Source organism: Charadrius vociferus, unplaced genomic scaffold (assembly GCF_000708025.1).
Source record: "Charadrius vociferus isolate BGI_N301 unplaced genomic scaffold, ASM70802v2 scaffold51, whole genome shotgun sequence".
Classification (NCBI taxonomy): domain Eukaryota; kingdom Metazoa; phylum Chordata; class Aves; order Charadriiformes; family Charadriidae; genus Charadrius; species Charadrius vociferus.
The window spans coordinates 5,205,621-5,229,050 of NW_009646939.1; the positions used below are offsets into that span (position 1 = coordinate 5,205,621).

At 41.6% G+C, this 23,430-nt stretch overlaps 1 protein-coding gene across 2 annotated transcripts in view; it reads left to right on the forward strand.

Annotated features, from left to right (window-relative positions):
• The window catches only part of STAC (SH3 and cysteine rich domain), a 72,296-nt gene that overhangs the window by 16,418 nt on the left and 32,448 nt on the right, over nucleotides 1–23,430 (forward strand). For both annotated transcript variants that reach the window (XM_009894999.1, XM_009895000.1), the window contains exon 2: nucleotides 8,447–8,723. In XM_009894999.1, coding sequence (XP_009893301.1) covers nucleotides 8,447–8,723 — 277 coding nt within the window. The remainder of the gene's footprint in view (nucleotides 1–8,446; nucleotides 8,724–23,430) is intronic.

A 23,430-nucleotide genomic window follows, 5' to 3' on the forward strand; every position in this document is an offset into this window, starting at 1 on the left:
GAAACATTTCCCAACCCCATTATAAGACAAGCAACAGGCTTTGGACATGGCTGAAGTGTTTCTTAGTTTGATTTGCAACATATTTTGATTTATGCACATGCCGACAAAGGCAGAAGAATTGATGGTCATTGAGCTCAACACAACAAACCTAGCAGATCTACTTTGGGACGGCTAATCTGATTTTCATGAATCAGTTGACAAACTTTGGAAACCTACAGTAAAGCTTCTCTGAAAGATCTTGTGAGTTATTAGCTTGAAATGCTGCAAATTTGAGAAAGATTCACTGTTTTTCCTCTCTGCTTAGAAGCAGGCTGAACACAAGCCATGATTGAGTGGTATTGCAAGCATTTTTCCCCAAACTAAACTTGAATCAAACCTGTTAGGAAGTTTGAAGAAATACTAATAAAGGCTAGATCCCTCAGGAAGAGAAATGTAATATGCACTCTTTCATTTCTAGATTACTCTTTCTAATATAGCCTGGTTAAAAGAAAAGAGAGGAATACACTAAAATAGGGCTGTTCAAAAACACAACAGCAAAAATGCCATTAGATATAAAATCTGAGAGTTTTGGCTAAATAAATAAATTTATTAAATGGGTGAGGGAGGATTTTACTTAGTCTTTGATAAAAAAGACTTAAATTGTATAATTCCTGTATAAATTGTTTAATTCCTGTATAAAAAGACTTAAATTGTTTGTGTTTCCTCAAATCTGTCACTCCCTGGACTGCATTACTTTGTCCTGTCAAATCTTATGCTGAATTTTGAAGATATGTAAAGGAATTTGGAGCACAAGGTAGATGTTTTCATATTTTCAGGTCTTGAAATTTTCAGCACTTTATTTCACGTTTGTCTCACCTATTTGCTAATCCTGGTTCCTTGCAATATTAGAAGAAGATGTACCCAAAACTGTAGGACAATTTCAAACCGACTGCAGGAGCAATTGTTGAGAACTAGATGAATTTTTCAGCTTGGTTTAAACCAAACCTGAGAGTCATACAGAATGAACGGGTCTACCGAGCAAACCCACTGTTTGGCTACACATGCAGACTTTGCCTCTTGATAATTTAGAGGTCTGCCAATTAGAGATTCAAATGCACAGCTGCCAAGGATGTCGTACATCAGGAGAGGGCTGAGAACATGTGATTCACAGTGACATTTGTGGGAGCAGTGACAAGTGAGCATCCCTTCAGATTTCTTACTTTCAAACCCTGGGGGTCTTTCAGGGATTTTTACTGTTACGCTCTGACACACCAATCAGAGCATTTCATTGTAGTTAGGACTCTATGTGTGAAAAAAAAAATCACAGAAAGAGCCCTGCCTGCAAAGGTTTATATCCTAAATAGGTTTGAGAATCAGCGAGTGGGTTTCAAAAACAGTATAGGGCAGGGAGGAGAATCTGAGAGTGACAATCAGAGCAGCAAGAGCCAACCAGAGTAGTTGGAGGTACCTGATAAATCACTAACAATGTTATTGTTAGGTATTATGGAAAATGTCTCTCCTTTGACTAGTCCAATACAGTATTCAACCAGACGGTTTGATTTATTTATTTCTTTACAACAATAACAAACGTATTTGTTCTAATGCCAGCTATGCAATCTGTTTGGGAAAATAGACAAATATAACACGTAGCAGATTCTACAACAACGAACATTCCCTCTTTGTAGTAGATTAAAAGGATACAGCTTCCAAGAAAGCTGGCTAGGGCAGACACAGATACATGATAGGGCCGAATTCTCAGACTCTGTAAATCTGCTACAATTGAAGTCAGTGTAGCTAATTCAATTTGCACTAGTAGAGTATTTGTACTATTTATTATTTCGAATGAAGAAGGTAGAAAAGGAATCAGCTTTGCTCACAAATTTTATCATGGATGCTTTGCCAGTAAACAATGCCAACCCCTTAAGTGTTTGAAATATCCTTTTATCTTGTTAATGCTATAAGACGTGGTACTTCTCTCATCAGCAGGCAAACACACATATTATTTGTGAAATTGCATACTGGCTGTGGGCATGTCATAATCTTATTTTTGCTCATTAAAATGCCAAGGCAGTGCATTTTCAAATTAAATCCAGAAAAAAAAAACCACCTTCGCCTGTGCTCAAAAATCACTTACTTTTATATTCCTCGATTTGAAGAAGAGAATCATTAGCCTTCATGCTCACAAAAAGTAAGCGCTTCTGTTTGAGCTGGTTCCTTGTTTGCTTTTAATCAGCATAGCTAGCTGAAGCGCAGCAATGCCACCAGGCTAGCTCACACCCTGGTAACATCCAGTCCTTCAACAAATCTAGTTAACATCTGAAGTACGTTCTGAGGGTTGCTAATACAAATTGAATGCTCCTTGACCCAGAAAATGGATTGTGCTCAGTAGAACAGATGCCATTCCTCAAGACTTTAGTTCTTTCCCTTATTTGAAAGGCTTTTGGTCTGAGTCCCTTTTGGTAATATCCCACGTACCTGACTTGCTCTCTCGTGAATCGACACAGCGTCATTTGGGCCCTATGCGTTTAAGTCCTTCTTTTATAACGACATGAGAGTCAAATAATTTGGAACCTTGCTCTAAGAAGCTGAAAGGAAGAAGAAATGGTTCCTTACAGAAGGTAGATGTTTATCTCACAGCAGAGTGAAATCTGCTGAGAGAGCATTTTTAGTCTGCATAGCTAAACAAAACAGCTACATTTTTTAAGAACTGCAGGAATCAACCTGGCTTGATGGCTCATTCCAGCTCTGTTAATACCCTGCATTACTTGTAATCCATCCAGTGATAGTGTTAACACTAGTGTAAAGAAAGGAACAGAGAAGAGCAAGCAATATCTCTTTTTTTTTTTTTTATTGCTAGCACAGTAGCAATACAGCAGACAGCTGATGTCTGAAAATGAGGGCTTGGTTATGTGGTCTGCCAGTGAAGTACAGTTGATAAGCTTGGTTCATTAGTTTATTTCTCCTGCAAGACAGTTAAGAGTGGAAACGTATAAAAATAATCTCCCTCTTGGCCCCATGTTGCGCAGGAGCCTCTGCTGCTGGCAAGGATGGTTAGCAGCCGCTCAGAAGGGAACAAGACCAAGGATGTTGGGAAATAAGCTGATGTGGACAGACTCCATGAGGGTTTACTCTGAATGCCAAAGCTGATGGCCCAAGCAAAATAATATAATATAATATAATATAATATAATATAATACAATACAATACAATATAATTAGTTTGTCCTCCTAGTAACCACCTTTCACACTGAGATCACTAAGCAGAAAGCTTCAGGAAGGGGAACGAAGCATTTGTGTGAAGGATGTGGAGGGAGTAAGACTTTCCCTAAGCTTTGAATGGTGAGAAGGTGTGATGAAGAAGTGATGCTAGAGAAATGGTGATGGCATAGGGGAAACCAATCTCAGCATTTTAGTTTGATTTGGGCATGTGGTTTCAAAGCAAATCTCCCAGTTGTTGCTGCTCATCCCACTTTGGTCCTTGTTGCGGTGCATAGAGCTCTGGCTGCATCACTTGGGGATTTGTTTGTGGTCCAGGTGTGCACCTAATGCACACCGGGACTAAAGGACTGGTCTCGTTCAGAGTACTCTCTGCCCTGAAATGCATACACTGTGTATGTATGCTAGGTCCTCAACAGCCCCTGTTTCGTTCTCCAGGTCCACTCCTACTAAGCCACGCTGACTGCTAGTGTAGACAAGCTGGAGACATAAGGGAAAAAGAGCACTTTTTCCCTTACTGCACTCAGGGAGTAGTTAGGAGCCAGAATAAATTACTCTTTGCAGGGTGGAGATTATCATAGAATTATAGAATGGTTTAGGTTGGGAGGGGCCTTGAAGACCATCGAGTTCCACCCCCCCTGCCATGGGCAGGGACACCTCCCACTAGACCAGGTTGCTCAAAGCCTCCTCCAGCCTGGCCTTAAACACCTCCAGGGATGGAGCTTCCACAACTTCCCTGGGCAACCTGTTCCAGTGCCTTACCACCCTCAGAGTGAAAAAAATGCTTCAAAAACCTGCCTTCTTCCAGTTTGAAGCCATTCCCCCTCATCCGACATATCACTACATGCCCTAGTAAAAAGTCCTTCCCCAGCTCTCCTGTAGGCCCCATGTAGGTACTGAAAGGCGACTATAAGGTGTCCCCGGAGCCTTCTCTTCTCCAGGCTGAACAGCCCCAACTGTCTCAGCCTGTCCTCATAGGAGAGGTGTTCCAGCCCTTTGATCATCTTTGTGGCCCTCCTCTGGACGTGCTCCAGCAGGTCCATGTCTTTCTGTGTTGAGGACTCCAGAGCTGGACACAGTACTCCAGGTGGGATCTCACCAGAGCAGAGTAGATAAGTAGTAGTACGTTATCTTTTGTAATTGCAAAGCTAGGGATTATAGAATAGTTCAAATCACATCTTCCCAACTTCCATGGGAAGTTCTTGAACCAAAAATGTAGAAAAAAGTTGTGCGATTCCAATGCTTAAATCAGATAAAGTCTTAGTGAGGGCAGGTGCAATCCCCATTCACACCAAAAGCAGTGGCCCCTAGTTAACACTAGGAATGAATTTCAATAGCTGTCCTTTTGCTGCCTCCTGTTTTCTGGTTATAGCAGCTGAAGAATGGTAGTATAGGGGAATTAGGAACAGAAGAGGTGCTGATAAGCTGTGGTTCGTCAAAGCTTCGTGATCGCTTGAAGCTGGAACATTCAGTAATTCTGAGGCAGATGGAGATTGTGCTGGATGATACTGAAAAAAAAAAAAGGTTAATCATGCTCTGAGGTTTAGCTGTGGCACTTATCTCTACCTTGCCTGCGGGTTAGTATGTGCAGTCGCTGAAAGTCTGTGTGACTGATAAAATGCTTTTAACTGGAGACAAACTTTTTTCCCTGACTCTAATTTCAAACCACAGGAACATCCTGGATTTGTTATCAAGGGTTCATGTTTCTTAGGTGTCAATGTTGCAAAGTCTCATGATTCTATCATGAGTCTAGAAAAACTCTTGTGCTTGTGGGAATTTAATTTTTATTTAAATGGAAGCTAATTTTTAGCCTTCTTGCAGAGGACAAAATGTGAAAGGGTTATGAAATTTATTTCACATATGTTTCTTAAAGCCTTTTTGAGCTTGATTCAGGGTTTTTTTGCCATCCCAGTATGTGATTTTCCACTGAAGTTTTGAAGTAAGCATCCAGTGCAGAACAACCCTAGTCAGAGGTTTTTCCAAAGTTCAGTAGTGTTTCTTCCTAAGATTTTACTTTGGACTCATTAATTCTACAGAAATAAATTATGAATAGTAAAATTTGCGTACTTTCCTCTCTGACAGACCCGATTCCTGCCTCAGGTGAATGCCTTAGCAGCTCTATTAGAAGCATCACAAGTGCATTAAATCAGTTTACAGCAGATTATTACCTGCCTATCTTTAATTACATTTGAAATCTTCCGGTAAAGGAACAGAGCTGGGCCATAACATACTTCAAAATAAGGAGACGTTGGTATTTAAGTAAGGGAAGTGATGCTCACTTGACCGCAGCATAATAATCACTTAAGCTTTTATGGTTTTAAAATTTATACTATTTGTACAACAACCCGTGCTTGCCCTTGCTTGGGCCAACTTTTTCTGAGTAAACAATCATGTACCAGTACTCTATTTCAAATTCTCTTGAGGGCCTAGTATGAGAAAGGAAAGTTGGATCAATTTTTAAAACCTGATACTAATCTTCTATTCCCCTGTATGCTCTCACTTGTGCAAGATGGGTGTAGAGCACTCTGATTTGAGAAGTACTTTTTGACAGTACTGAGCAAAGTGCGTAATTAGCTGTGCAAAATGCTAAACGTTGCCTGTGTTCTGCATTTTTGCATAGTCACTTCCGTACACATATAACCTATTTGGGGTATAATAGCTGCAGACTTTCGTTGGTGTTTTAGGTATGGAATGGAAGCCAAACATGTAGGTGTCTTCCAGCCTGAATGCAAATGAGTATGAAATTTGCATTTGGGTAACAACAAGGATGCCCACCTTGTCCGGAAGTTATTTAACCACATTAACACAGGATAACGCTCAGGGAATCTCAAAGAGGACTATCTCAAACTCGGAACGTTGTGGCTGGAGGCACATGGAGTATGCACAGTTGCATGCTCACCTCAGTGTGCGTGCAACTTAGCGCATATGTTTGGACACGCATAGCCTGAATGCTGGACTATCCCTCTTTTGGAAACTTGTTGACTTTTCTACCTAAGGGAGGAAAAGCTGTTGGTACCTCCTTTGACTGGCAAATGACTGTGCGCTGGAGAATGGGGTAAGGATGGTAAATGCAGAGCTCCTTAAAATATACTGCATGCACTGTCCAAACTAGCAGGACAATTGTTTCATGATAAAACAAATACTGTATTGCTCAGCTGAGGCTTCTTTCTGTGGCAGAAGCAGCGGTTTGAAATTTAATTAACTTCATGTGGCACTGTAGAAATGGATGGCAAATCAATAATGTCACCTTGTGGTGGTGTAATTCTCTGTGTTTTGCTACACTAATTAGGTCTGACTTCAGTGAGAAGCATTTCAGGAGAAGGGGGGTGTGAATTATTGCTGAGTTCCTGACTGTCACTGGGGAGATGAAGTAATCTCAGTACTGAGTAACATCAGTGATTTCAGGAGCTGGTGACCTAACATGCAATCAGAAGAGGGAGAATCTCATATTTTGTTGGTGCTGTTGTACAGTGAGTTTTGGGCTCAGCTACTCCATGACTAGTCCAAGCTTCAGTTGGAAGAGCTTCAGACACCAGAAACTTCTCTTACCTCATAGTTGGCATTTAATGACTTAATTGCTTTTATTTACACATTCCCCCAGAGACTGAGAGTTTCTTGCAAACAGGTATTTCCTTCCTTTGGATCCAGTGCTCCTCCTGTGAACCCAGAGAGAGTCACGGGTGAGAGTGGTGCATGTGGGATGGGCCCCTGGCTCTGATCCCTCCCTGCTCCCAAAGCCACTGTGGAGAAACAGCTCGGGGAGCGGAATGCAGTTTGCTCCCATGTAGCAAACCCAAACACTGTTAACTGGAGGCAATGGCAGCTCTTTACCTGTTTATTGAACTCAGGGAGTTTGTTGTGAAATGTGGGGAAGAGAGCTGGAGTGTCTCCCTTCTCCAAGAAAAAGCTGCCCATGTCTGAAGGTAGAAGAGAGGCTTCCCCCTGGGACGCCTTGAGGCTCCTCTCCGACAGCGTGCTCTCTGCAACATCTTAAAGTAAATGGATGGATCAGGAATAGAACCTGGGGAGAGCAAGTGCTCTGAGGCTACTAAGTCAGTGTGACAGACCAGTGCCATGCTTTTTTGGGAAAGTATGTGAACTCCTTCCTTTTATATTAGTGTGAATTATGATTCCCGATCATCATTACTTCTAACATAAACAGTGTCTCATATAAACCATTCCTGCAGGTTACCACAGGCAGCCTGAGCGGCATGGAAAATTTCAATTGTTACATCACATTCATCCAGAGAATTGCAGCAGTGATTGAAATGATTTTGCAGTGGTTGGAATAATGCTGAGTGAAAGCTGAGATGGCGGTATTACACTTCAGAGATAGAAAACATGAAGTGGACACAAAGCTGGCTTTCCTTTTACCCAGACTCTACTCGTGGGCCACTGGAGTTGACAAACCCACAAATTTGTGTAGCTGATATCCTGATAGCTTCTGTGTCTTACTTAGCGCCCCTCTCAGCCTTCTATAAAATTTGGGGGAGAAGGATGAAAGGAGGTCTGATAAGGTACAAGTCAGTTTACAGGTAAAGAGTTTGAGTTAACAAATTTAAGTTAATAATGCCTTATTGTGGGACTTAATAGTCTGACAATCAAGACACAATACAATACACAAGAATAGATGTGAATGTGTGTTAACTAGTATTAATTAATTAATGCATTAACTATCGATTGGCTAGTTAATCATACTGTTGCTGCTCCTTAGCCTTCTTTCCTTTAAAAAAATAAAAGAAAACAAGAATTTCTCAGTCAAAACTGCATATAATCTCTGTTTCTGCCAAATTCAAGAAATTTAAATATATCAAATATATTTACTGAATTCACTCCTCTTGTACTACCATTTAACAGCTGTTCCTGAAATGGCTTTACAGGCTGCTTAAGGACCATGCGAGGATAAATAATACTCTAAGTTTTCTCATGCTTGAATACAAAGGATATATTCTCCAGTGCATAAAACTCTCTTTGCTGTCATACCTGAAAGAAAAGACCAATAGAAGCATTCATTAGGGCTATCAAGTTTATTGTCTATTAGAAATTATATGTAGTTTATTTTCTGATTGGGATCTGTTTTGTTTGCTCTGAAATTGCTGGTTAAATTCTAAAATCATTTTTATTGTTCAGGTGGTTCAAGGTCTGCCAGTGGCTCCCAGGTTCCCTTGTCAAAAGCACACCCCAAAACCAAGAGCCTTGCCTTGCTGTTGAAGAGGAAAAGGCAGTAATTGTAACTGGCTTATTTATTGCAGCTGCAGAAACTGAAACGATCACTCTCCTTCAAGACCAAAAGCTTGCGGAGTAAAAGTGCAGACAATTTCTTCCAGAGGACTAATAGCGATGTGAAACTGCAAGTAGACTTGATGCCTGAGGTGAGCACAAGCACTGGGCAGCTCCCCAGCTCAGAGAGCCTGGCGTCCTCCCCCACCAGAGCCCAGCAGCTGCCAGAAAACAACAAGGCTCACATCTTCCAGGAGCACATCTTCAAAAAACCCACCTTCTGCGATGTCTGCAACCACATGATTGTTGGTAAGAAATGATTTTTAAAATCTGTGTGGGTATCTGCGCTAGAACGTGCAGGATGACCTTTCCATAACTTACGTGAGCCCAGATGTCTGCTTGAGAATATTCATGCCAAAAGGATCTGGACTTGTGTCACATCTGCTACAGGTTAATACAAGTTCTATATTTGTTGACAGCTGTCTTGCCTTGTAGACGTGCACTGTTATCACAAATCACAGGTGAGGGTTTCAGCTAGAGTCAAATTCCTCTCTCGTTCAGGTTATACTGAGCACCAAGCACAAACTCTGTTGTATGTTACACTAGAAACAGTAGAAATCTGTCTTGCAAATTTGCGTCCGCTCTCCTTACTTGTCCACAGCAGTAATTCTGCCAGTCTTGATCCTCATGCCTGCCCCCACACCCCGCAATGCCCCCAGTTGCCATTCACTGTGGCGACCATGCCTACCTCCTCCAGCTGCCTCACATCTCTCCTAAGTGACAACTGGGCAAGAAGTAACATCTGCTGGGTGGTAGGCTCCAGGCTGCTTGTGTGTGTGTGTGTGTTGGCTGTATATGACACGTGTTTTGGGACACCAGGCCAACAGAACAAATAATGGCTGAACTCACACTGCAGACTTTCTTGGGGTTCTTCTACCTGATCCCTCCTACTCACAAAACCTGACACAAACTTCATACCTTTGAAAGATCACCCTGTCTTCTCTCTCAAACTGTCCATGAGCATGTAAGTTACTGCCGGGGACTGACTGATAGACAGACATAGAGGACAGAGCTAACCAGTTATTATTCTCTTCAGTGTGCAGAGAACAACTCCATACAGAGCCCTGCTTGTCAGGTAATTTTCAGTGCACTGTGGAAAGCCTAAAAATCCAGCCTTCATGCTACAGGTTATCTATGGGGCTGTGCAATGAGAGGTTAGGAAAGAAGTGGTGGCAGGTGGCTAGAGGTGTAGAACGTGCATGGTCACCAGTGTGGGAAGCTGCAGGAGTTGCTATTCAGAAGTCTGGCCCTAGAAATTCATGTTGTTGTGGCTAGCTTGTTATGCACATGATTTGGTCTTCTTGCTGCTTATCATCTAGTTGTCCCAGCACAGTGTCAGGAATTAATTCAGTGGCAGCGTACCAGTGTGAAAGCGAGTGACATGATTTCCAGGTTTTTGGGCAGGAAAAGGAATATAACACTGGTTTAGCTTCATGTAAAAATAGTGCAGGTCTTTGGGTACAACCTATTGTCTGTAATTTGTCTAGCTTACTGTAAGAAACTCGTGTCCCTTGGCATGGAAGCCACTGCCTTTCACATAACAGTATGGTAATTTCTTGAAAGATGCTGATAGGTTTGCTCAACCTTTTTCAGAGAATGATGCCTCCTTTTCCACATGGGGGTGCTCAGTGTCTCCCACTTGGGTGGGGAACTAGTGTTCTTTGGAAAAGGCAGTCGTCTGCAGAACATTAAATCTGATACAATACAATCCTGCTTCCATAAATTAAAGAATTAAACGTGAGGCCTCATTTCATCGTCTCTGCTCTACTGAATCCAGGGAAACAGAGAAGTTTTGATACCAGATTTTTGGTGTTGTTTTCCAGTCTTCTAAGATTTTTTCCACTTTAAATGGTAGAACAAGTCAAGGGGAGAAGGAGTAAAACATCAACATCAGGGAAGTTCATAGTCCAGAGATTGAAAGGAAGTCTGGAAGATAGGCAGTCAGTTGAAACAACTTTATGTGTGGAAGCAGGCCCAGAACTTGTCTTCTTCTGTAATGTCGATGGACGTTCTATCAAAGCTTAGTTTCACAAATATATACTACAAAAGTAGTTCCTTCGCATTTCTGGCAGCTTCTCATGAAGTTGTACGGAGATTAGTATCATCACAAATCTTCACGACTCAGCAATACTGTTTCAAAACACTGCTGCTCAAGATGGATTATTACTGGCAGCAAACTTTGTAGGGAGTAACTCCAGTTCATAAACACCCGTGCCCTTCTCCTTTGCTGGGCAATCTGCATCCCGCCTGGAATAGGAAAGTTCTGAAGCATGGCTGTAAGCTCCAAAACATCAGCTTTAACCCCACCTGCCTTCTGAACTTTTTCTGTTCTTTTCTGTCCTCTGAGGGCTTCCCTTTTCTGTTCTGTATCTTGGCTACTTCATTAGAGAAAGAAGCCTTTCATAATTGCTGAAGAAGCTAATGCGACCTATTTTGTATGGTGGAAGGCTGAGTCAGGTGAATTGCTCTGACCTCCTCCAGCTCTTCTTTGCTTGGAGGTATGGCAGAAGAGATGTTAAGAGTTTTACCTTATAATGCCTTAGATTCTAGATGCCCTGATTCTCATAGAAAGACATCTTCTCTATTCCTGTAATCCTCTCTCTTTGATCCTTTCTGCAGTCATGCCTGGTTTCGCTGTATTGTATTTTAAGCAGCATAGGAGATCTGGATGTTACTGTTTGCAGCTCAATTAATCCATACAAGTTGTGCAACTGTTGGTTATGGGGATGGTGAAGCAAAACAGGCAGCTTTTCAGGAAACTGTGTCAAGCCTGCTCCCAAAGGCAGACTGAAAAAAATTCCCTTCTGTGCAGGGACTCTGAATTTATACTTGCAACATGGAGCCTATTTGTTCTCTCTATTTGCATTTTTCACAGGCTGTGACATTTGAGAGTAATGAGTCTATGGCTTTAAATTCCTTATTGATGAGAATAAAGGCAAAGACAGATACATGTTTTGAAGACTGGGGGAAAGAATCCAGGAAAATCCCGGCTTGACTTTAGATGGTTTCAATTTTGCCACCAAGAATGATTCCAGGTTCACCTTAAATGGCTCTCTGATCTATGAACTAAGCAGCTCTGTTTGGTACGGGGCAGCATGATGAACTGTGCATAGCATGAACGTGCAGTACGCGCTTCAGTCTCATTGGCGTGTCAGAATCTGTCTGTAGCTTCAGAGCGAACAGGACACTCGAAGCAGAGGCAGCAGGCTCCCTGTGCTGCTCTTTTCACGGCAAAATTAAAGCAAAGGAACGTGAAACATTATCTTCCTACAAAAAATATGTGCATCATCCCTCTTTGATTGTTAGGCACTATGAGCCAAATGTTGCCTTTGGGATGCAGCACATGTGCCTCTTTTTTTTATTTGACAGAAGTACAGTCATAAGATAAAGGCCAAATACATGTAATTGGTTTCAGCATTCAGAGGAAGATGTTTACTAGGATCAGTATAATGCAAACTTACTCATTCAAATCCTTTTCATGCATCCCAGAGTGCAATGCAACATATTCAAAAGAAACCCTGTTCATTGGCTTGATTTCAAAAAGGAGAAAACGATATTAATATTGTGCTTCGTGCCTCACATTAAAGACAGGAGTCGAAGTGTTCCTGCTAAGTGGACTGGACTGGGGCTATAGTTCCACCTCAGTAAACAGAAGGAAAATTTGATAGAGAAGCAGTAGTTTTCTGCCAAATGAAATAAGGGAGAAAATTTCAGATTCAAGGAAGCTCTGAGGAGAGCATGGAGGGTCCGTTCTACATTCATGGGGCCTTCCTACAGCATCAATTACTCCAATACAATCATCAGTTCTAATACTGAAGTCAACAGTAATAATTCATGTCATTTCAGAACAAATCAATAGTATGTTGGAGCAGACTCTGCTCCTTTCTGCTGCTCACTGCCGCTATGAGCTCCAAGTGTTGGTTAACTTAGGAGAGAGGATTCAGCTCCGTGGCAGGTTACATATTTTCCTAAATATGAACATCCTCTCGCAGTGACTCTTTTTGGTTAACTTAGGAGTGAGGATTCAGCTCCATGGCAGGTTACATATATGAACATCCTCTCGCAGTGACTCTTAAAAACCTGTTCATTTGCTGTGCTTACTAGTAGCATTTTAATATCTAACCCCAGCAAGGGAAAATTTTGAAAATCGAAATATCTTGTGAAATCACTAGATCATTATTTAGAAGACACTGCTTTGTTCATTTTACATCACCATGAAAAGACAATCAAGTCAGAACACCTCTGAGTTTGCTTCGTGTTACCTACCATTTTCTGTGTTTAGCAAGAATGTGGTAAGCTTTTGCAATGTCCGATGAGGGGAGGCAGAACTACCTGGCACCAGCAAAGATAGAAACTATTAAATTGATGTTGCATCAGATTACAGTCTTAAACTATGCTGATCAGAAGTAAGTTCTTGCTCCTCTTCCATCTCTAGTGTGTCATCGGTCATCTCTGTGATACTTTACTCTTGAAGAAAACATGATGTCAGTACTCTACTCTTGAAAAACACTGTGTATTTTTAAAAAAACTCCATCTGTAGACTTCTCAACATTTTACTCATTTGCAGTTCATTTCCTGTGCTGACTCACATGGAAAAAATTTTCTTTTCCACACATTCCAAGCATATTACATGCAATTAATGTATTCCCATCTAAGTCAAATATAAGTAGTGTAGAAAAAAGTAAGCTACTTTGCTTTTAAAAATAGCTGACTTTAAAGTCAATCCTTTAAAGCTGTGTTTTAAAGAAACAGCTGTTCATTTATAACATTGTTGTTGTTTCCTTGTGTTTCAAAAGTGTACTTAGAAGTTTCATTCCGTGTTTCATCTTAACTCTGACACAGAATTTTGACCAACTGCCTGTTTTATTGGCATATTTGTTGGGGTGTCTTTGCCTGGAAAGACATGCTAGAGGGCCACAAATTTTCAGAAGGACCAAACAAATTGTGGTCTGCAACGTCCAACAGTAGTCAAAAATAGATCCTTCAGGATCATGCCATTGCTGGCTTAGGTATCTCAGATACATGCATTTATATTTGGTCTCAGGTCAGTAGAGTTTCTGGTTTGGATGCAGGTTGTCCATACCTTTGCAGCTCTGGAGGTAAATAACTCAGTACCTGCCTTCTCAGGGAACTAGCTAGGTTGCAGTCAGAGAAACCTGTAGAAACAAGCAAGCAAAAAGATAAAACCAATAATAAACTCCTAGTACAGTTTACATCCCGTCTACTAATCCACAGTGCTTAAGCAGTGAAATTATGCTATCCCTTCAGTATTGGCTCACTCCTACCACCGTCTCTTCTGGTTTAGCCAGTCATTCTGGAGTTTTAAACAACCAACAAAGTGCCATGAATAATTGTTTATGGCGACATCTTTTAAAAGCAGCCTGTATATCTTTATTTCACTGTGTTGCTGTGGCTACTAGAACTTTCAACCACTTTTATTCCCAAAGCTGTAATGCAACATCCTCCATAAAGCTAGGCTCAAAGTTGATAAATTGGCCCAGCTTTTCAAATACAGGAACAAAGGAACAAAAGAGATCTGGATTGGAGCTATGGTCCCCCATTTTTGATAGTTGCTACATCTGAACCTCTTCTCTTAGACTATCAGTAACCGCGACTAATAAGTAATGGAAAAACTCCATAGTTTGAGGAAGTGTTTATATAACTGTAATTTATGTGTATGTTTATTAAATATAGCAAAATTTCACAGGAACTATGACACAGTGCTTTCTGCTTCCAGTCTTATCAGCTCCCTCATAAAGAATATTCTTGACTTTTTTTTAAGCTTGCTGCCTCACTCCATGAAGTAGGCATTCTGGTTTGAGCCAAGCCTGCCTTTATTCAGCATTATCCAGGTAGACAAAGGATGTGATAAATGGTCACAGGTTCATCACCACTGCTTGGCAGCTAGGCAAAGTAGAAGTACTCCTGGGAAGTGTGACTGTAACTGAAGCTGTGTTTCCAAGGCTATGGGAGTTTGGAGGTCTCCTCCAGAGCTCTTGGGGAAAAAGAAAAAAAAAAAGGCATTTTTATTTCTTTCTTGCAGGATAAAGGAAAAAATAGTGTTATTCATTAGCATTCACCCTGCTCTCCACTCTTCCCAGTCTCTCTAGCACCTCCTAGCCCAGATGACCTTGGGGGAAGAGATTCGTGTTGCCATTGCGTCAGCATGGGAGTTGTCCCCTGTAGAGAAGGGTAAATTGCTGCCAGTGGGGAGGAGATGCCCCTGGAGCAGCTTGTGGAGGTGGCTTCATGTCCACCTCTCCAGTAGGCCTGTGCAGTTGCAGCTGAGCCTTCCCAGATCTATTTGCCAGGTGATAGAAAATTGCAGTATAAAATAGCGTGTGTGAATGCTGATTATTATTAATGCAAGAGGGCAAAGAGTTTCCCAGCTGAATCCAGCCTTCTTTGGTTTTGATTGTAAGGCAAAGGGGCAGTTGTGTAACCTTGTCAGTGACTGGTACCAGGTGCCATCCCCTGTGTTACTAATTGTCCTAATGTCCTTGTCTCTCCCTCCTCCTTCCCTCCAGTAAACCCACTCCTGGATTTAGATTTGGGTTCTCACTCCAGTTGGTGCTGAATGGCTCTGGGTACCTAAATATTCTAGCACTTGGGAGAATTGGTATGAGTGAGAATTACTTCAGTCCTCTCTGACCTGCTATGCTAGGGGTTAGGGCAAACAAAACCATTGTATATTTTAACATACATCTGCAAAAAATCGATGCAAAATAATAATTTTAATGTATCTATTAGCTTGAAATAGAACCTGGCTCCTCCTAGGATTTCTTTCTTGAGTTAATAACTCTACATAAGTGTAGACCTTCCCACTTTTGAGAGGAGCCCTGTAGGAAGAGCTAAGCAAAAGCCTTCTGGAATTAGGAACTTAGGTACTACCTTAATCAAACTGTACAGTATGCTGTTATAGACTAGCCAGGTATAGTCATATGGAATTTCCAGAAAGTGGATAGTTCATCTATTAAAATTACATAAAGTGGGAATGAACAGATGCAAAGAAGTAGAAACACATATGGTACACACAGTATAGGTGTGCTTCATCAGTACCTCTCCTATTTGTAATAAGCATGACAAAGAGTATCCAATTCATTCCGCCCCACATTTGTAAAGTAGCTACAGAGGGACGCACATCATCCCTGCATGCAATTACTGTTTTTCTTTGCTAATAAAGAGTTAAACATACTTTAAAGCAAATATTGAAAAGCAAATATTTAGTCTGTTTATCCTCTGGGAGGGCTTCCTCCTCTGAGATGAGGCAAGAATGTTATCAGTAAATTGGATAATCAGGAACTGCTTAGCCAAGAAAAGAGGGTAGAAATATATTTTAAATTCTAATTTGTCCTTGAACAGCATCAAGCATTTGTAACATTTGTTACTAGATAATTTTCAAGCTCACTGTAATTTTGGGGGAAATTGCTATTAATATGAAACTGCAGTTAATCCTCAGTGAAAAGAGACTTTAAAAATATTGACCAACATTTGCTGCCTAATTAGATGGAAAACAATAAAAATTACCAGCACATCAACAATCAGTATTTTAACGTGATGTTAGCCAAGAGGTTTTTTGTCCAAAAACTACATTGAAAAACACCAAACACCCTACTTAGTAGTGACCATTGCTCCTGAGATCAGCCCTTGTGAAGAACATAATGGCAAGCTTAAGGTTTGTTAAAGACCTAGGCAGGCATGAAGCAGAATACAATATTTCTTTTTTTTATGTCCTGTTACGTGCTTTTCAAGAGCACATACGGGACATTGGGTGTTTTCAGATAAGCAATTTAAATGCATCTTCTTTGAAGCTGACCTTGCAGTGAAAACATTATTTTTCTACTTAGAGTCTTTGTCTACCGAAGTATCACTGTTACGTGGATAATTACATTGCCACATAGCTGACAAAAGCATTGTCTAGAAGGGAAATTATTAGGAGCTTCACCTTACTGTTAGTTGCAGAAGCCATAAAGGGAGGCAATTGGCAGAAATGTTTTTGCAAGAAACAGAGCATTGCCATCATATAGAGCAAAATGCCTACCCACAGTTGCTTGTTGCTGTCCTTAATAGAGAAGGATGTCTCAGAGAACAATGATTCTCGTGACTTACATGGAGCATTGTATGCTCTTTCTGCTTTGGTAATATGAATGCAAGCAAATGCAACTTCAGCAATTATCTTCTCTAAACTACCTAAATTTTAGTTTTCCGAGTACACACAGTCTATAACTTTTTTCCTCTTTGACATAAGTTTATCTTACGTGCTGAAGGATGCTGCACACAGATGGATCCCGACCCTGTCTTCTAATTCTGAAGAAACGCTCTGCAGTTGAAAATTGTAATTACATTGTTCTTTCCTTTACAACATGCAGGCAGTGATCATGAAAATCTTGATATATTTTGTTTTGACCACTAGATTATTTCCTGCTTAATAGAAGGGTTGGAAGCAAGAAAGAAAGAAAAAAAAGAAAAGAAAAAAAAATGGTGGCTATGTCTTCCCCTGACTCCCCACAATTCCACTTTGCCAGCCAAAAGAGGCAATGGCATGCGGCTAGTATAATCCCTGAGCCAGTGTGAGCTACAACGTCGTAGCCAGTATGTTACTGATTGGCTTCCTCGGCAATCACAAAAGAAAGGCTATAGATTTAATGCACAGGAAGATCCCTCCAAATGAGGACTCGGTGTATTGATGAGGGACTGCAAATACAAACTTGTATTTGCAGTGCTAATATTGCCCGGTTTTCTAACTGCACCTCTCAGAAGTGTACCAGTCTTTCATATCCCAAGATGTGTGGCACAAGAATCTCTCCAGACAGACTTTGTGCTGCCCTGGGTCTTTTTTTTTTGTGAAGCAGAGGGATGAATTTTTAACATTGCTGGTTACTTACGGAGCTCCATCATCAATGGGCTTGAAATGAGAGGCTGCTATGTGCAGTCCCATTTTGTTCCACCTCTTTGCATTCCTCTGTAAACCCAGGCACAGCAGATGATTGGCGTCATCATGGGTTCATCTGCACATCTGTTACACTGCAAGGTGAGATGTTGTCTGTCTTGCAGCTTGTTGCAGCTAGCAAATAGAGAGGTTACACTAGGATGCTTGGTCTGGTTTGCTCAATCTAGTCCCTCAACACAGCTGAGCATGGAAGTCCATTTTCTATCAATAACCTCTGGATGAGTGTCGTGGTTTAACCCCGGTGGCAACTAAGCACCACACAGCCGCTCGCTCGCCACCCCCCAGCAGGATGAGGGAGGGAATCGGAAGGGTAAAAGTGAGAAGACCCATGGGTTGAGATAAAAACAGTTAAATAATGGAAATAAAATATAATAAGAACTATAATAATAATGATGATGAAATGGAAAATAACAAAGAGTGAGAAATAAAACCCAAGAAAGACAAATGATGCAAATGAAAACAATTGTTCACCACCAACAAACAGATGCTCAGCCAGTCCCTAAGCAGCAACCCCCTCACCAACCTTCCCCCTAGTTTTATTGCTGAACATGATGTCATATGGTATGGAATATCCCTTTGGTCAGTTGGGGTCAGCTGTCCCAGCTATGTCCCCTCCCAGCTTCTTGTGCACTCCCAGTGTACCCGCTGGTGGGGTGGTGAGAGGAGCAGAGAAGGTCTTGAGTCTGTGTAAGCACTGCTCAGCAATAACAAAAACATCCCTGTGCTATCAACACTGTTTTCAGCACAAATCAAAAACATAGCCCCTTACCAGCTACTGTGAAGAAAATTAACTCTATCCCACTCTGTCCACAATGGGATGAACAGCCACTGAGCATGACAGGTCTCAAATGGCACTGGAAGGGAAGACACAGAATGGTTTCTCATGGAGAGCAGCAGATGAGCAATAACCTCTGATGAGCAGTTGTTTTCCGTAACAAGCTGATGACACGTTCTGGCAGACTGAACTGCTTAGTGGCATTCTCCAAGGGCAACAAACTCTTTGTTAGCTGAAACTGAGATTTTTCTGAAAAGCAACAGAAAATTCAACACTTAAGACGCTGATGGGGTTTGGGTGCATATCTTACAGATGCTCTTTCAAAATGCCCCATCTGGAAATTTCAGCTCTTTCTTAACCAAGGAATCAAAAATGAGGCTGAGATCTTGTCAAGGGTGAGACATCATAAACACCAATGTGGAGAGGCTCTGGATACAAGGTTTTATTGAAGAATCAGTGACATTACAGCTTTTACCCTCCTTATTCTTTCTCACACTCACCCGCTCACTCCCTCCCTCCCCACCAGCATTTCATTCCCTGGGTCTCCCCTTCCCTGCAGGGAGGTCACTGCTGGCCTGGGAAGGTTGAGCAGAAGATCATGTCAGTTCTTGCTGTGATGTTGCTTGCAGTTACCCATCTCAGCCGCCACTGGCCAACGTCCCTGGGCATCCCTTGGCATTGATGTCCATGGCTTTATCATCTCCAGGTTCTTCCCCTGTTTCCCAGACCTCTCCCCAGGTCTTCACCACCTTCTTTCTGGGCCCACTTCTTCTTTCTGAGACCACTTCTTCCTTTCAGGAACCCATCTTTTGGCACCAGATCTTCTTTCTGGAAGCCAGGCTCCCAGTTCCTCCAGTCTAAATTGTGTATGTGCATAAGAACAGTGCATGATCAGCCTCTTAACTAGTGGGTCGGTCTCCTGTCTCTTTATTAATTGGAGGATTTGGGATGCATCACTTTTGTTTAGTCAAAGTTTTATCAAAATTTCCAAGCAGCCCACACTTGTTGCAGCTTGCAAGTAGCAGGCTCCTGTCTGAGAGTTCAATTTCAGACATTCACCCATGCACACACATACAGTTATCTGTTGCCTGCTTGTGTTCACAATTTCAGCTATTTTTTGCCTATGACAGCTCCACCATTTAAACCTGTAGGTTCTGATGAAGCCTTCCTCTGCTACGTGTGATCCAAGGGAAGAAATGGCTTTGGAGCAGAAGCCTGTGTGTGGCCAGTTCCTGACCATGCACTAGATTTTCAGTGGAGTTATCTTCTGTTGCTCCACTTTCCTATTCCACCACTAGCTGCTGTGAAATGGGCAAAAGAGGGAGGGAGAGGAATGGTGGCCATAGTAAGTCACATGTCAGCATTTCACGTGTGAGACCCATCGCTGCAGGCGCTGCCAGTCAGTCCATGCTAACAGAAACCAAGAACAACGCCGGGAGGTTGCACTGATGAGGGAGTGTTTTTGCTACAGGAGGAAAGAGCCAACAACCTCAGTAAGTTTGAAACAGCAGAAGGCCAGAGAGTAACTGGCTATTTGCATATCAGGATGGTTTTTTTGGTTTTTTTTAAACTAAACCTTTTATAGTCCTAATTGATTGTCCTAATCTTCTGGCACAGAGCAGCCTCTCATTTCAAGCCCATTGATGATGGAGCTCTGCAAGCAACAGGCAATGTTAAAAATCCATTAGCAGACCAGAGAGGATGTTAAATCCCTTTACTAACAGGAGACTGTTTTGTTGTTCTGTGACCCTTTTTCCCACATTTTCAGCAAGCCCAGAGCCCTGCTCTTCATTTCGCATCCTAGTGTTTGTTCAGATATTGGTTTTCCGTTTTTCACCTCCTCTATAATGGTACAAGGCCCTTGAAAGATCAAGTTTTCGGCACATATAAGCAACCCTACAAAATTCAACTGCTTTTTCAAAGTGTCTCAAAACACACAAAAAAAGGCTGTAACTGGATGGCTTTTCATTTCAACACATGTAAAAACATGGGTACAAATAATCTGAACCTGCCAACATGAGGATCTTGCTTGAAATCTGACTTTCATCACCTTCATCTCAGGAAGAGTTACTGAACACACTATGTTTACTAATATTACTGAGACCAAGATCAGCCACTGATCTCTGCTTGTGCTCCTTTGGGACACCATGCCAAGGTTTAATTCCTCCATCTTCCCTTGTTCTGTTCAGCTCTAGTACCATCATAGTCTCTGGAGCAGTTCAGCATCACCTCCCATAGGCAAGACTATGCCTATCTTCTTTGAGCTATTTTCCTTCTCAGCAAAGCAACCTGGTGCAAAGATCCACAGGCACAGGCTCAGCAGTCTAGCAAATTTTCTGGAAAATTGTCTAGAAAAGTAGGTATTGAGATACCGGTGTCAGTTTGCTTAGAGCAAACAACATTAGATATGATTTATCGTGTTTGGTTTTTAGAGGACTGAGACTTTTTCTTTCAATAATAGTTAGTTGTTTATTTATCATGGTGTTCCAGCATCTTAATTAACATTTAGATGATCAAAAACCTGAGATGATATTTTAAGAAGTACGGAGGTGGATATTTCCTTTCAGGGACAGACATTTATAGCAAAGCTGCTATATGTGAAAAATGCATTGCAGAAAAACCTAGCATGGCCAAATTTTTCAGCACAGGGCAGTGAGTTTCATCCTCTTCTGATCATCAGCCATCAAGAATGAGAATCACTTTTTCACCAAAAGACAGGAAAGGCCTATTTGCATTTTAAGTAAGTCTCATTGTTCCTGAACCACAGAATAAAAAGTCTGGCAGCATTGGAAGTTCTTTGTCAAGGAGTTACAGAGTTGATTTGCAAGAGGAATAAAGGCATTTCCTCTCCCTGATATGTATGATTTAAAACCATGAAGTTAGAAAGGACTTTATCTTAGCAGGGATATTTTTCTTCTCTGTAACAGCCTTGAAGAAAAACCTGCCTATTACTGCCTCAGTTTTTTCTCAGCATGTTGTTTCTAAAGAAAACTGTGTCACTAGGAAGTCAGTTCTAATTTTATGCACTGTTTTGTTGCCTGCCTACATGCAAGGCAATTTTTCTTGCTATTTAAACATTGCACATTGTTATGGGAAAATTGGGTGGGGTAGGCACTGAAAGAGATCCACACCTCTCAGTGACATATAATCTAAAATCTATTGATTTGGCAGGACAGGTACCATGGTTGACTATCAAGTCCTGCTCTACAGAACATAAAGATAGAAGTCCCAGCTTCTCCCCACACCCCATTTGGTTTTGACTGGCACAAGGTGGACTCAGGGGAATGGGATGCTCCAATCAGTCAAGGTGTCAGGTCCAGATGGAGGGGTTCCTCCTCTAGCTCCCACATGCTTTTGGACATCCCTGCACAGTGTACCCCCGTCCCAAGGAGCTACTGATTTAACCTACCCACAACTCTGCACATTTTGAACTGACAGATTTAACTGTAAAACAAAATACAACACACACAAAAAAAAAACCCTTACTAAAGAGTAAAACCTTTGAAGTCAATCCCATGCTGCCATTATTAATGAAATATTGCCTAAACAAGATTTTTGCCTAGTTTTCTCTGTGTGTTTTGAACTTTTTCATCCTACACATCTGTTATTCATGCATAGAGTGCCTTTGCCACAGTGTTCAAATAAGTGCAGACTATCTAGCCTGGTAAAAAGAGAAGGGTATCCATAAAGTGCAATTTCATCTCCTTAAAAAAGGAAAATTGATCCTTTTGAATCATCAAAATTATAATGCCAAGAGCTGCCATAATACATTTATCTGCGGGCCAGTTAGGAACAATACAGAGCAGACCACAAAATTATTATGTCCTCTTTTTAATGCTTTTTTGAACAATCCATTCAGTCCCATATTTAGCAGTGGAAAGTCCAATGGGAGGGTTGCTAACATTACTGGTAATTTTATGTGAGGTGAATATTTGTGTTATCAGTCAATGCACCTGGCAATTGTGCATCCATCAAGTTGAATTATCAGTCAGGCATCAGACGGCAGTGTCTTCCAGTGGTTGGCCATCTAGGGTGGCTGCTGAAACTTGGGTTCAGGCTTTGAGCTGTAGTTCACCTGATGACCAACTGAGGATCTGCACCTCTGTCATCTCCACGATGTCAGCTAGGGCAGGCAAAGGAGTCCCAACATCAGTTAAGAAAAAGAAGCGGGAGGGTACTAGGGCAGAGAAAGGGGGCAATTCCCGAGGCGGTGGGTGGCACCCAAGGAGGTTGAAGGCCAAGGAAGGGTAAGCAAAGGAAAGCCCAGCTCATCCTTACAAACCTAATGATTTGGGGGAATTAGGCTCAAGATTTTTAACTTCAAAGGTGTGGATGTCCTGCGTGGAAAATGTCATTCTCTGATCTACTCACAGCTCCTGACTGAGGCAGAGCAGGGGAAGGAGGAGGGCGAGCGCTTGTCTAGCAGCATCCAGCTGCGGGGGCAGAAAGTAGCCATAGAGGAATTTTTAAAAATAGTCTCCCTTTCAGCATCAGAGCTTTTACGCAAAAACAATTAATTAAAAATGAAGACGGGGACAGAAAAGGACGTTGTGCAAAGGCTTAGAGATGACTGCAGGGGCACCAGTGCCATTTCAGGGACTTTTCTTTCTCCTTCTACGGTGACCTCCTAAACCCTTCCTTGCTACAATACTGGCCCAGCTTGCTTAAAATTCTCCATTTCCCATAAATTCTGGCATGGAGACAGCTTTCTGGTGACAATTGCAAATGCGCTTGGGGAGAAAGGGACATGGCACTCATTATTTTTATCAGCCTCCCACAGCAGAAGTTGAAGTTCTATGGAAAATATGTAATTTTAAATGTATTTATTTATTAAAGTTTTAAATCAAAACAATTTCTGACTGGCAAGTTCCTCTCAGCTGGAACAATAAAAAATAGTGGTTGGGTCATAGCTGGATTGGCTGGAGGTGACATTCTCTCTACGTCTCTTTTCCTTCTTATTTCTCTCTTTTATAGACCTAAGTCTTTTTATCCTCTCTTTTTTTTCTTTTCACTTCAGCTTAAGTGCCTAATATAGTTATCTTTATACAGTCGGCATAACGTCATATTGTTACCAACATTTGCAGTTTTCTTTCAAATTTCTCCAGGCTGTAGGGCTCGTTCTCTCTCTCTAGCTATTAATCTTACGTTGAGTTTTGAAACAACAGGCAGAAAGCATCAGCCAACAGCGCTGCGGCCATAGCTGTGCTGGCCAAGAGGATGATAAAGGTTCC